Here is a 14163-nt window from a genome sequence, read left to right as displayed (position 1 = left end):
TTCTTGCGTCGATGCAGCGAAAGGAAGCCGGGGAAGGCAGTGACTGCCGTCAGTAGCCGATATGTTCGTTGGTTGATATCGTGTTTCGCTGCAAAAGTCAATGGACGAGCGAGCAAACGCGCGCGCGCGCGCGGGCGAAATCGGGCATCGAATCCGTTTTGGTGGGCTCGTGGGCAAGCACACGCACCGCACACAACAACAACAACAACAGCTACAACATCCACTTACACACCAGGAACGGCGGTAGTTGTAACCCGGCCTGGGCGAGCGAGAGGGAGCGAAACCGGCCGCGAGTGGTAAAAGGCAAACGAGAAAGCCGAATGGATGGATGCGCCCCTCATTTGCCCGGGGTTTGCCGTCCGGTGGACCGGTTTCGAACGTCTCGACCCTAGCGGGGCCAGCGGTGTACTAGCGAGGGGTATTTCGCAGACTCTCGGCGCACCGACGAGCCATTGGAACATGCTGGCCGAGACCACAGCATTTCACTTTGGAGAGCGACTGGATGGGACAGAGGGAGGCAGTAGGTTGCCCTTCGCTACCAAACGCTGTTTTCCAACGTTTTCCACACGAGCGGAACCCCATCAACACAGACACACACACAAAATGAGTCGAGAAATCGATATCGCGCGGAGTGCAAACGGAAATCCGACGAGACATTGACTTTGACGTAGTGCAACAACAACCACAGGCCCATCGAGGGAGATCGCCGCTACCTTGAGTGAACTGTCGCACGGGGCCGCTCCGTGCTGCTGGACGAAGATCTTGATCCATTGTGTGTGCGTCTCGGTGACGAATCGAACGACCTCTGAACGGAGATGCAAGCAAGCGTGCCTAACCTTGGGAAGGCATGTCCGAATATCCGAACCTCACGATAGCTGCTAGACTTGGAAAACACCCAGTGAGATCTTATCACGTCGGGTATCGCGCCGAGTTAGTTTAGCAAACCAACAACCCGGGACCAGAGACTGGCCTGAAAGCACCATGTTAGACCCTCCGGGGAATTTCGATTTCAGCTCACAAACACATTTTGAAAAGACTTGCTAATCGGGTTTAAAGCTGTACTACCAGCCACAGTTTGGGGAGTTTTAGTTTTGGAATTGTGTGTTTCCGTATGTATTGCTGTAATATTCACTAATATTTTGATTTTGCACATTGCTTTTTGCTTGAAAAGTTAGACGAGAGTTAGAATATGGCATCAGATTTCTCCAAAATGTATCCAGATTTTTAAGGAAGTTTGGTAAGAGACGGTCAAAAAAATGGGATTGATTGTTATTTACATAAAAGATATATACACACCGTCAAAAATTGATGCCTTGGAGTTGCAATTTAGCGGAAAAGGCTGTATCTTGTAAAGCAATGGGAAACCTCCTAATGAAATCCAGAATGCTTTATCAAGCTGAAAAGTGATTAATCCACAACACCAATGTTTGAAAACACTGAGACATCCTAATGTTACCAGAATGACTTCTGCAAACTTTGCTATTATTCGTATTCAGCTATCTACTGGAGTCTGGCTGTTCTACAATATTGCAAATCAAAACCGGTTTAGAGTGTACATTTAAGATGACATGCTTTATGCGTTATCAGCAGCTACGCGAGCCAATATACTCGTTTTTGGCAGTTGAAGGTCCCGCTCTAGTTAAAATAGAAGGGACAAAATCTAACGTAACGATGATTTTTAATAAACTGTTATCCTGAACAGCTTCTGGACTGGTTGAACGAAACAAAAATGGAAAGTGCTAATTCTCCAGAATATTAGAATATGAATACTTCAATATTTCAGTGTTGTGCGTTCCCTAAATCTCCCAACTCCAGCAGTCTCGCTAATCTTTGAAATATACCCAGCTTTTTCTATACACTGCTTCAATTTGAACTCTGCTTTGGAAAGCGTTTGCCGTCCCCCGTGCATAAGATTGGACGACCCACAGTAACCGCACGTGGTACGAGATGACATCTACTTACACCTGGCCGTGCCTCGTCGATGCTGGAATGGGTACACCTTTGCGACTGGTTGGTGGTACTGCTGCTGCTGCTGCTACTGTTGCTGCAGCAGTGTGGTTCGCTGCAACTCCAATCCTTGTGGGTCGCTGATGCTGCTGCTGTTGGTCAATGTCTTCGCCGCCGTTACTGTTGGTCGCGAGCGTGAGACATATCGAGTTGTTGTTGCCGTTGCCGTGTTCGCTGCTTTCGTTTGGCAACCGGTTGCACTTCGGCACCCACGTTGCGACGGCCACATACACCGTCGACCTCTCGCCCTCCTCCTCCTCATCCTCCTCCTCCCCATCACCCTCGTGGTCCTCCAGCCCATTCTCCGCTGTCTCATCACTGACGTCGTCGTCGTAGTATTCACGCCCGCCATTACCATTCACGTCCGGTTTGCCTGTGCCGGTGCGGTTCAACCCGAGCCGGGATCGCTGGTACCGGCTGCGCAGCTCCGGCCGATGTTCGCTGGCCGCGTCCGCTCCAGCACGGCTTCGCTGGCCCAACTTCCGCTGACCGGCCGGATCCTTCCGGGCGTGGGCGCTGATACTCTCGAACTTGTAGTAATAGCTGCTGTGATTGATGTTCCGATACTCGACGACGGACGTTTGCGGACCGGCTTCTTCGTGCTGCTTCGACCGCTGCTGCTGCTGCTGCTGCTGCTCCATTGCCTGGGGATCGTGAACCTTGGTAAAGTCGACGTACAGTGCGTCCTCGTCGTCGTGCTCCCGCTCGATGGCCGAGACCGATCGGCACCGGTCGTCCCCGTGCAGGGCTCCCGCGGAAGACGACACGCTCCGGCTGCGATGCGGCAGTTCCTGCTGCGTCATGGCGACGCGCCGTCCCGCCAGCAGCACGCCCCCACCGATCTGTCCCGCCTGACGCCTGCCCGGCAGTAGTGCGTGCTTCTTCGCCTTCCGGATGCGCTGGTATGCGTCGGCGATGAGATGGCTGTGTCCAGTCATCTCTTCCTCTTCTTCTTCCTCTTCCTCCTCCTCATCCTCCTCCTTGTCTTCGTGCAGAGCGGCAGTGTCTGCGTCCTGTCCCGTGCGCCGATAGTAGAACTCTTGCTCGAACGGCAACCCGTTCGGGAACTTGCTGGAGAAACATTCACTTCCACCGCTGCCGTTTAGCAACCGCCGGTTGCGCTCGGTCGGTTGCTCCCGATCCGCTAGTGGTAGCCGTTGCGGTATGGCCGAACCCTTCTTGCCGCCGGGCTGGTGCTTCTGCCCACCGTTGACCGACACTGGCGGCTGGTGGTTTTCGTTGTTTTCCTTGATCACCCGCCCACCCCGCTGGCTCTGCAGATGGTTGTTGTTGAGCAGATCGATCACGCGCATATTGTGCTGGTGCAGCACCTTGGCAACCTCCCGTTCGGCATCGTGCGGCGAGGCGTTTGCTGCCCCGATCGATGCATTGCAGCCCGGCCCGGTAGCCTTCTTCGCTACCGTGCCAACGCGACCGGTGGTGTTTGTGTGGGCCCGGCTCGAGACCACGCGCAGCTGCGGCTTGTGCGCATTGTACGTGCGCTTCTGGGCGGCGGTGGTGCTGGTGGTGGTGTTGGTTGGCTCGACCACGCTGCCACCATTCCCTGCGGGCCGCGAGTACTTCGGCACGATCGATTCGACGGACGTGCCGGAGCTGCCGGGAGACTTGCGGCAGGTGAGCGGAGTCTGCAGGAACCGATTGTTCGGCAACTGCTGCTGCTGGTGAGGGTGGTGTTGGTGGGGATGAAGATGGTGGCTAGTGGCCGTTCCGGCCACGGTGCAAAAGCTGGACGTCGTAAGACGCCGGTTCCACGCGTTCGGCTCGACGATTCTGGCCGAGCGGGCAATGATGCGGGGCGACTGAAGCAACGGCGTGTCGCCGATCGGTTGCTCCGGCAGCTTCTTGGCCGGCGGTACTGCCGCCAACGCTCCCGCAGCACGATGCACCGCACAACGGTCGGTGGGCTGCTGCTTGCCGCCAACCGTTGTCGTCGTTGTTCCGGGGCGGCCCGACGGCCCGTGCTGCTCCTGGCTCGATGAGATCTTCTGCTGCCGGATGGCGGCAAACGAGGTGGTGGTGGTGGTGGTAGGGCTGCTGCCATTGCTACCATTGCTTAGCCAGTTGTTGCTGACGTTGCGCGCCAGATTGCCTACGCGGTAGCCGAGCGGCGCTATCTGTAGGCGGGCAGCGGTGGGGACCTGTCCGCCGGCAGTTTCCGTGCCGGAGGAATGGCGCGAGGCGTGCCCGACCCGATGGTTCCCGCTCGATGCTGGTGAGGAGCAGGTGCCGGTGGTACCATTGCCAGACAGCCGGAACGAGCCGTACTGCCGCGAGAACGGCATGGTGGAAAGGCTGCTAGACATGGTTGCTGAATAGGGTTGGAGGTAGGTGGGGCTGAATGCTGGCGAGCACTTTCTTTAATCACAAACACAAACGATCAGCCGATCAGATCATGGATGGGTTGAGGGCGGCGAAGAGGATGAGGCACTAATAGATACTCCTACTGTTGGCGAGTCTGCCGTGCAGGTTGATTGAGAGGAGCAGAATGTTCCGCTTAGATTGATTGTCAGAGAGACAGAGAGAGAGACAGATAGAATAGACAGTATATTTCTGTGCACGACGCCCTCTATCACTAAAGTAACTTTCTAACACGAAAGCTATCAAGACACCAGAAAAAATCACAGCCACTGACAGCTCTGCACTAAGGGCGGAGAGGGAATCACTACAAAGAGCACTAGCAAAGATGGCGAGAAGGACGCCGCGTTGTACGCAAACGACGCTATGATGAGACCATGAGACAATATGACTAGACTGGCTCTCATCTGTAACACTCACAAACGCACGTTATATCTGCATGCAAACCAACACTACACAAACACGCACAGCCAATGAATGATCGGGAATTCGGCAGACGCGCCGTTTGCACACGATCCGAATAATCAGAGCAGAGTAGTGAAACGCTTCCTTATCACAGACGCCACGCATACACTCTCACACGAATCTGCTTACACACTAGCGCAGTAGTAGTTCTTGCCTTTGGCCGCTCGCTCGCAACCGTTGCACGACCGCAATGGACCGCATCACATCACAAACTGCAACGCGGGGAAACGGGCTGGGCTGGATGGTTGATCGAGAGGTGGCGAAGAGACGCGTACCAGGCACCAGAGACCTAATAAAGAACGCAATTGCAAAATCAACCTCCAGCACACACACACACTATCGGCTGATAGCAGAGTGCGTCGACGGCGTGTGTCATTGGCCCCGCGTGTGGCTCTCTCTCTCTTGCATGTTCCAATCTTCTTCGGATCGCACTTTGCCCTGTCTCTAACGATGCCCGGGGACGGACACAAAGCAGCAAACGAGGAAGCCGAGCAACCAAGTGAGTCATTTTTAAGGTGGAGAGATTAATTGAGCCACTGTCTGACTGACCCACCTCCCGCTTCCGTCAGATGGTCAGATTTCTACAAATATGGTGCAAGCCGACAAAGCAAGTACACGACAACGCCTTGCACGCAGAAAGAGAAGCACCAGAAGAAGAAGGACGTCGCCGCGACAAGCCAAAGGACCCCTCAATTAAGACTAATAAACTTCAGGCGAGTCGGCGCTGAATATCATCGGAATGTACTAAGCGAGGCTTCTTCGTGGTGCTTTCCGGCAAGATTTTTTATGTTGTTGTTGTCTTCTACTGCCAAACCCCTGTACAACAACAACAACAAAAGTGAATTCCTTTTCTCTGCTCATTTCGCTCTTTCTGGCTCTATCGCGTACCGCGAGTCCACTGAACTTCTACAACGTCTGAGAAGGGAGGGGGGGGGGGTCTTTGCAAAAGAACGCACTCAGGCTACGGGTGGTAGCAGCACTGGCCGGGAGGGAATGGAACCTCGTACCACATGTTTGCAATCTATTCGCAACGCAAAACATTCACCGATGAAACGAAAACCCACCACCCAACAATCTGTTGCTCTGAAATCACCCCGCCATCTGCTTCCACACGTCTGGGTTTAACCTTCCCGCAGGTTCGAATCAAACTTTCCATACCACATGTTTCCGTGCAGTCTGTTTTTTTTGTGGCTTTAATGTCTATATGCCGCGTCTCTTCACACGACAGTCTCAGACTCTTTGCTCGCTTGTTCAGACGCACCACTCACGACAGCGGGGACTAAAAACCAACAACAAAAAAGAGCACCACGCACATAAACCACACACTTTAGACTCGATCTCGGTTGACTACGACATGAGGGGGCCACTACCAACGGAGAAAGAAGATGCGTTTAAATGCGCGAAAATCTGCGCTCCATAACCCTCGGACGCACGCGGAAGACTGAGCGTCGGCGGTGTCCGTCCCGTGCTGAGTTGTTCGAAGACTTAGCCGGGGCATGGCAAAACCCGGTCCTTGTGCAATAATTGCCTTTCAATTGACCCCGACCGTGCTGGGCTGGCTGGGCTAGGAGACATTAGAATAAAAGGGGGCGCAATGTTTAGTTTGAAGTTTGTCGTGTCCGGAACGGACTGTGTACGTCCCCTGATAACACACACACTAGATCACGCGATAAGCATCACGATGGCAAGTGGTGGTCATCATCAGCTTGGACATGCACCGGGGAGAAGGTTGTGAAATCGTTATCATGTGTCACACATCAGCACAACCCCGCCGTCGCAAAGGTTTCTTCGCCCTGGGTCCGCGTTACAAACCACACTGCAATTTCCAGGAATGCTGAGATCATCAGAGATTAATCCAGACCCAAACCAAGTGCAAGTCAGGAAGCGAACGCGTAGAATCGTGAAGATTAATTAGTGATATTGATAATGGGATCACACACACACACCCGCGCGCGCCAAGTGCAGCAGGCGAAACCGACAACAAGCCGGCATGCGAAGACATGCTTTGACAAACAAATGGAGCACCACGATCCACCGTTGCCGGAAGAAACCACTTGATCAGTAGTTTGGACCAGCAACAAACAAAACACACACACACACACACACCCTCAATCAAATGCCCTACTAAAGAGTATCGTTTACGTCGATCGTCCATGACGGTGCGGTCGCGTGTGCGATACCAAAGGGAGCGAAAGAAAGAAGATGCCAACGTGAGCATATAGGTGGCGATGGCTAATATACCGTGAGTAGCAGCACACACACACATCAGTAATGTGCTTATCGTCCGATTAAAAGCATCGATTTTGTAGCTGCCTTTGTTGGTTTTAGTTCAGCTTTCAGCTGCTTCGCTTGAGTGCTTGGCGACTCCACCATGCCCATGCCAGACGCGTGACCCGTCATCCAACGTTGAATGAGGGGGAGGATGGGATCTTAATAATCCCTGCCAGTTATTTATCGCACTATCGGGCGTAAATGAGGTAGCTCTACTCTGCAAGTGAAGTACTCTCACGCAATCCGGCGCGAGACATCATCCCGTAAGCATGGGAGGGTTACTCGCTCCTAAATCATTGTATTTGCCACGACCCCCTCCGCTCTCCACTCGAAGTGTGACGCACTCCGGGGGCTCCGGAGTTTCATCATCCCCTCCTCCCAACAGTTGGACAATAAAACGGAACAGTCGGATAAGAAGCGACCAGTGAAAACATGTGGTGTTTGTGGATCTAACGATCTATTTAATTCCCAGTCCTCTTCGCGCCTCTTCTGCCTTCCTTAGTTGCAGTCTCAGCTCATCCCGCAACGATAGCTCAAGCAGTAGAACGGCAGATAAAAGAGGATATCGAGATAGAGAGAGAATGAGAGAGAGCTAGTAAGGCTACATCGCACATAGCAAAAAAATAATGGTGCAACCGTATGGGAATGAGTCATTCTGAGTCCTTGGAAGATCCGCCAGAAGCAGGGAGAGACCCCGTGCAGAAGGCGAATGTAGATATAAATTACAAAATGGCACTGTTTGTTGATCGGTACACGATCGGTATATATATGTGTGTGTGTTTGTGCACGTACCAGCAGCGTACTACGAAGTCGCAACCATATGAGCGCGCGATGGTTCCATGATGGCAACAAAGTACACCACCATCGTCATCACCACCTTCTCTCTGTGCAAACTTCATCTCCGCACTGGAGGTTTGGCGGTTCGTTCGCTTGTTATTTTTATTTTGGAAACCACGACGGTAATACTACTCTACCCCCGAATGTTGTTCCTTCCCCCACTACCCATTTCGGGAAAGGAAAGTAGCGTGGTCTCAATGTCACGCCGTAGAGTGCGACGGCGTAGATTGGTGATAGCATCGCTGTATTTAGAATTTGGCGCGGCAAATTAAAGCGGGCCACACCGTCTCGCGTGCTGAAATGAACTGCGACCCAGCAGGGCAGACCATAGTACAAAAGGACAAGAATGGAAAGAGAGAACGGGTATACTAATGAAATAATTCTTTACGATGCTGACTAACGTTTATTTAGCGAGCAACAGAACAGCAACAAAGCGGCCTGCACTATGTTTGTTTGGGTTAGATTTTTATTTCTATACGAAACACTCGCCCGAAAGATGCCGGTCTGACGATGCGCCATACTGTGACCCTGAGGACACTACTGGGAGCACACAGACCATACGCTTTTTTGTGTGTGAACTTGATAGCGAAAAGAGCACAATGGCTCAAGCGTTTATAATCAACAAATAACAAACTAACCGAAGCGGCACCTCATATGCTCCCTCGTAATCTGCGCCTCAATCTTGGTGCCTGAAATGTTTGGACATCAGGAATTTCAGGAACTTACAAACCTAAACATAAAGCGGATGAACTAGTTTCTTCAGGTTCATTTGCCTCCTCCAATATATCGTTTGTCATGTTGCCAAACCTCCAATCTGCTCAAATTCCTCTTCTTGCTCCAAATATTGGCGATCTTCATACCGCCAAACTTCCAAAGCGGTTGGTTCTAGCATTATTCAAGCATCAACAAAAAACCTCGATATCTCAATCGCTGCATGTTAAAGGTAGGTCCCAGATTGGGCACCTTTTAAGCTGCCTAATAAATTCCGTTCTACTTTCGCCCTCCGGCAGTGAGGAGTGGAACGTTGTTAGGTGGCCCCTCTCCCCGCATCGCCGGATTTTCCGGGTCGGATGTCGCTCTTTAGCTCGTTGACCCAATGACCCTCTGACCGTCGGGTCGTTTACCACCTTGTGCCAGGTGGCGTTCTCGGTAGCGCTTGGAATAAATAAGGACCCCAATCATTAAGTGTTACACCGATTGTGGCACGCGACCCGCCGCACTAGAAAGCTGTCTGGAAGGTGGGGGCGGCATAATTGGAACCAATTTCATTAGCCGCGGGCTAGCACTACCTTTTCTATGCACAGGGCTGTGGTAACATCTTACAACGGTAATGCTTGATTCGCGAAGCTTTTGCGTTGTGTTTTTTTTTATTTGGAAGGATTACTACGTGGCCTACTTGCGATCCAAAGAAACTGGAGCACAGAATAAATTGCACGCCCAACAGCCTACTTTTTTGGAGCGATACTATAATCTACTGCCGAGCAGAGCATTACAGCACCGTCGGCCAGGATTTGCGCACACCCAAACTGACGGGCAGGAAGGAAACGCATTCAAAGTACGTCCTTCCAGCCACCATCCAAACACAGCAGCTCATCCTACACTTGTGCCCTTGTTATACCCTCTTGAGTGTTTAATTTCATATCACCCCGTCTCGGGGCATACGGACGAGAGACAGAGAGCAACAGTACACTCCGTCGCGCCATTGGCTCCGTGTGTCCAAAAAAGGCAATGCGGCGATCGTGTGGCTGGCTGCGCAAAAGCCCGAACAACGCGAAAGGAAGGGGTTCTCTGTACGTCTCATTAAGAGCCTCAGGAGCCTTACGAGCCGGACCTAAAAAGGCAGATCTCCGGTCGCTACTGCAGCGCTCAACGGGGATTGCAAGGATGACTTCTCGTGCATCCCTGAGCCACGTATCAGCCGAGCATGAAAGAGCGGGGGAGAGCAACATAAGTCTTAAGGTTGCGGAGCCTTTGGGGTGTTTTTTAAGTGTTCAAGCTGGAAACCGAGCCAAATGATTGCTTCATACGAAACATTCACGGCAACAGCAGCGCAACTAGTTTACGTCTGAGGGTGTAGGTGGCAATGAACCAATTTCATTGGGTGGAAGCAAAGACAAACCCTTCCATGAGAGACTCTCCAGAAATGTTGCAGATCTTCATGAGGAGTACATCTAAACGAATGATCCTAAAATCGCTATCAAGGCCACACCGTGCTATCTTCACAACAGAAAGAAAACTAAAAATACGACGCACATGAACACCACTTTAGAGTGATCTCCAACAAGCAGGGCACTTGAAATGCGGCCTCTGCCAGCTGTCAAAAATGTACAACTCTCCAAACTTTTCCAAAATCCCTACCATACAGCAAAAGGCATTAAAACCCAAATGCAAGCGACAGTGACAGCGGCGTCGACCGGCCAGTGCACTGCAAGGGTTTGAACCGGTTGTGCATTAGCACCAAGTATACGACGGGGGCTCTATCACTCGCTGCAGCAACACTGTGCAGACGTGTGCAGAGAACCAACTCAACGATCGTCCCGCGGGCAAACCAGCTCGCACACACACACATGGCTGCCGCCCACTTGAGACGCTCGGTCGGGCGCATGGGTCGGATCATAATCCGGCAGCACCGGAAAAGGGACGGACGGGCTGCAGCAGCAGCAGTCGAGGTGGGTGGGTTGTCGTCGCGAAGGGCACCGAAGGGTGCACAGTGGGTGAAGCGGACTGTTCCGCGACTCTAAGATTGATTTACGCCAATTGCATCTCGAGAGCTCACGCTTCCTCACGCCGTCCCGGCGTATGCTGCACACAGTGTAGCAACAAACTTACAAAAAATCGCTTTAGCCCAACGTACCGTACCAAGAGTCTCGGTGCTCAACCTCCCTTCCCTCCTCCCCTCTACAATTACCCCACCTGCACACACCTGCATAGGTAGAGTGGGGCTGCCCTGCATCTTGAGGCTGCCGCTTTTCTTTCGCGCGTTGCAAAGTAAAGTGAAACGATTTTGTGCTTTTTTATTATACACCATCGCCCACCTTTCCTCCCTTATGTACCACCACCACCACCAGTGGTAGACGCGGGTTTGAGTTTTCGTTTCCTACCAGGGATTTACCCCAGCTCCCCTTCTTCCCTCTTCTCTATCGTTTATCTTCTTTTCATCATATTGATGGTTTGTGCACAAGTTTTTTTTTTGTTGCTCTCCTCCGTCGTCTTCGGCCTGGCTCCGACCTGACACAGAAAGCACCGCCCAGCAGCGGATCGAACCCATCGACCCACCCAGAGGAGCAGCACGCTTTATCGCTCCCTCATCAGCGTCGCACGCTACCCACCCCTCCAGTACATCCTGCCGAAGCCATCGCGCACATTGACCGCTCCAAATCTAAATCACATATTATATTTGAAACGGTGGCGGCCGCCGTAACGTGCGATTGCTTTTCCAATGCAGTTTTTTTTTGTTTATTTGTTGTATTGCTCAAGCAGTGAGAGCCTCATCCAGGGCGACGACGTTCGGTAGCTACAAAATAACACACAATAAATGATTCAAGGTGCACGGCGCGGGAGAGAAAGAGACTGCTCCAGCTGCCAACTACCATTAGACACATTAAACAGGAACGATAGCGAACCATAATTGTGCTGCCGCCGCCACAGTGAACACACACGAGCGGGCGAGCATAATTTGTGTGGCAATAATGCGGGCGCGCACACAACCCCACACGCACCAGCCCCGGCACATGAATTTATAACGAAAAAAAAAACAACATCAACAAAAAATGCCAAAAACAAAAAGGCCAACCTTAAAACAGCAAAAATGGCACACAGAAAAAATAAACAACTTCCCGCTTCATGAGGAAGATCATGGAGAGGATGGGGGGCAGGGGCATAAAGAGGCGAAAGAAGACAGCAACAACATCAACATCAACAAGAAAACAAAACATAAACCCCGATCGGAGAAGCAAACCCACCAACAATTAGCCCCAACATCCGATCGGTGCGCGTTACCCAGCCAGCAAAGCCGATCGATGTGAAGTGGTTTTACTCCTTTCCTCCCTGTTTTTCCTCCTGTATGTCTCGCTCGCTCTCTCTTCCTCTCTCCCCTCTCTCTCGCTCTGTCCACCCGTGCCGGCACGATTGCAATATTTTTCGCCCATCACCGCTTCCGAATTGTATGTTCCGACCAGGCACGGCAAAATCTTCCGCCGCCCGCTAGCTTTCCCTTCCTTCGGTGTGTTTTCCTTTCCGTTTTTTTCCGACACACCACACACCTTCCTATATAATGGAAGGGATGATCTATAAAAAAAATCGTACAAAAGCACAACACACACACACTACCACTTGGTGTGGTGTAATGGGCCAGTGCAGCCAGACCGTGTCACAAAAATTGGTAAACAGTGAGAGAGCCCCTCACGCGTTGATAAGAAATTGTACACAGTGGGAAAGGAATAGGGATGGGGGAGGGGGTAAGGTAAGGGGAAGACGAGCAGAGGAGAGGATTTGGTTTGTTTATGAAACGAGCATGAAATGTGGTGCCGTAACGCGATGCAATTCACGGTCAACTGCACGACTGCCCTGCGGAAGGCGTTTTTGTTGTTGTTGTTGCTGTTTGATTTAAAGTGGAACAACTTCAAGCGCTCGATTGGAAGATGGCAGTGAAACAAGGCAAGAGTGTGTGAGAGAGAGAGAGAGAAAGAGTGAAGATGAAGCAAACGGTTTGAACATGTTGGTTCGTAACATAATAAGGCAGCAATTTTGTAAAACATATTACCCACTCTATGCTGCGCACAAGGAAGTGGGGTTTCAAAATGGAGCACACGGGTAAACAAGATCCAAGGCACCACATGGTTGATTTATCGAACCCGTTTTATAATGTCTAAGGCTCGTTCAAACCTGCACAAATAACGCTTATGGCTCCAATTTTTGAGTGAGTTTTCAAAAGTGTCGCGAATTGGACAGATATTCACCAATGCCAGCCGGACACTGAGAACGAACTTCTAGGGGACTATCCAATAAAGGTTCAATCACAAGAAATTCTATAACTTCCTTTCAGAAGCCAATTCTAGCGCATCTCCCAAGACTTGGGAGCTCATGGGTTTCGCCGCCCCGAAAAACGAACACCCAATCAGAGCCATTTTTAAATGGAAAAGGAGAACAGGGGCGGTAGGGGGGGGGGAGAACAGTGATGCATAATATCAACTGGCCAATAAACAAACCACACCCTAATCAACACGACAGCCACGATCGCCAGCAAACACTACGCTCGTCGGCCGAGGGGTCGTGATTTATTTCCTGATAACTGGCCGAGTGGCGCTCTACTCCAAAGCGGGAAGAAAAATGGCTCGATTTTGAGGTTGGGGGGCGAGAACGAGGAAGAAGCCACGAGACGGTACACACCACGCATATCGATAAGATAACTGCAGGCCGTACACCAAACCCCCGTTGGCGGTTTCAAATGCATGGTTGATGGGATGATTTGATTACTGCGTCTGCGGCTATGTGAGAGCATAAAAACACGCATTTCTTCTCGGAAGTGGTAAGAACTTTTGATTGATGCTGTCCGATGAGAGGTGGGGAGTGAAGATCATACTTTAGGAACTCTATTCTACCACTCAGGCTTATAATTTCTCGATCACTACGCGCACCAGCAGAGAAGATTGGAACAGTTGAAAGGTTGAGAGCCACAGGAACACAGACACACACCACCAACACACACACATACACGCACGAGATCCTGACCCTTGCTGATCGAACGATCGGACACAACACTTACACCAGAGCAAATTGGCTAAAGCTTCGCTAAAATCACAGGACACCACACCGGCGTTAGATGACGCGCGTTCTCGGGCACACGCGGTACGGCGGCGACGATGGCGTTACGCGAACCGTCACCCGGACGCGGCCCAGTTGCCGGTGGCGTGTTGGGGCGTCGGCGATAACACGCGAGAATACAAGCGATACACACGCGCGCACGATACACACACACCCGTGGCGGGTACGACGCTGGCAGTGCGACGAACGTACGGCGTCCGGAACGCAATGGCGGCGACGACGGCGGCGGCTGCGATGACGACCCCGACGGCACAACGAAAACGGTTCGAAAAAGTAACGTGCGCTGCTGCTACCACGCTGCTGTTGGTCCGTGTCCGAGTCGAGCGAATGCGTGCGACCGTGAGTGAACATAGCAAGCGACTGAAACGGCACGGAAACGGTCGG

At 51.8% G+C, this 14163-nt stretch overlaps 1 protein-coding gene across 1 annotated transcript in view; it reads right to left on the bottom strand.

Annotated features, from left to right (window-relative positions):
* The window catches only part of LOC121598920 (serine-rich adhesin for platelets-like), an 83620-nt gene extending 69457 nt beyond the window's left edge, over positions 1 to 14163 (bottom strand). The window contains exons 1-2 of the mRNA XM_041926330.1: positions 13721 to 14163; positions 1963 to 5137 (exon numbers count right to left, since the gene is read on the bottom strand). Of these exons, the coding sequence (XP_041782264.1) occupies positions 1963 to 4331 (2369 nt within the window). The 5' untranslated portion in view covers positions 4332 to 5137; positions 13721 to 14163. The remainder of the gene's footprint in view (positions 1 to 1962; positions 5138 to 13720) is intronic.

Source organism: Anopheles merus, chromosome X, assembly GCF_017562075.2.
Source record: "Anopheles merus strain MAF chromosome X, AmerM5.1, whole genome shotgun sequence".
In the NCBI taxonomy this organism is placed as follows: domain Eukaryota; kingdom Metazoa; phylum Arthropoda; class Insecta; order Diptera; family Culicidae; genus Anopheles; species Anopheles merus.
The sequence above is the reverse complement of the archived record's forward strand: the minus strand, read 5'-3'. Positions and strand labels throughout refer to the sequence as shown.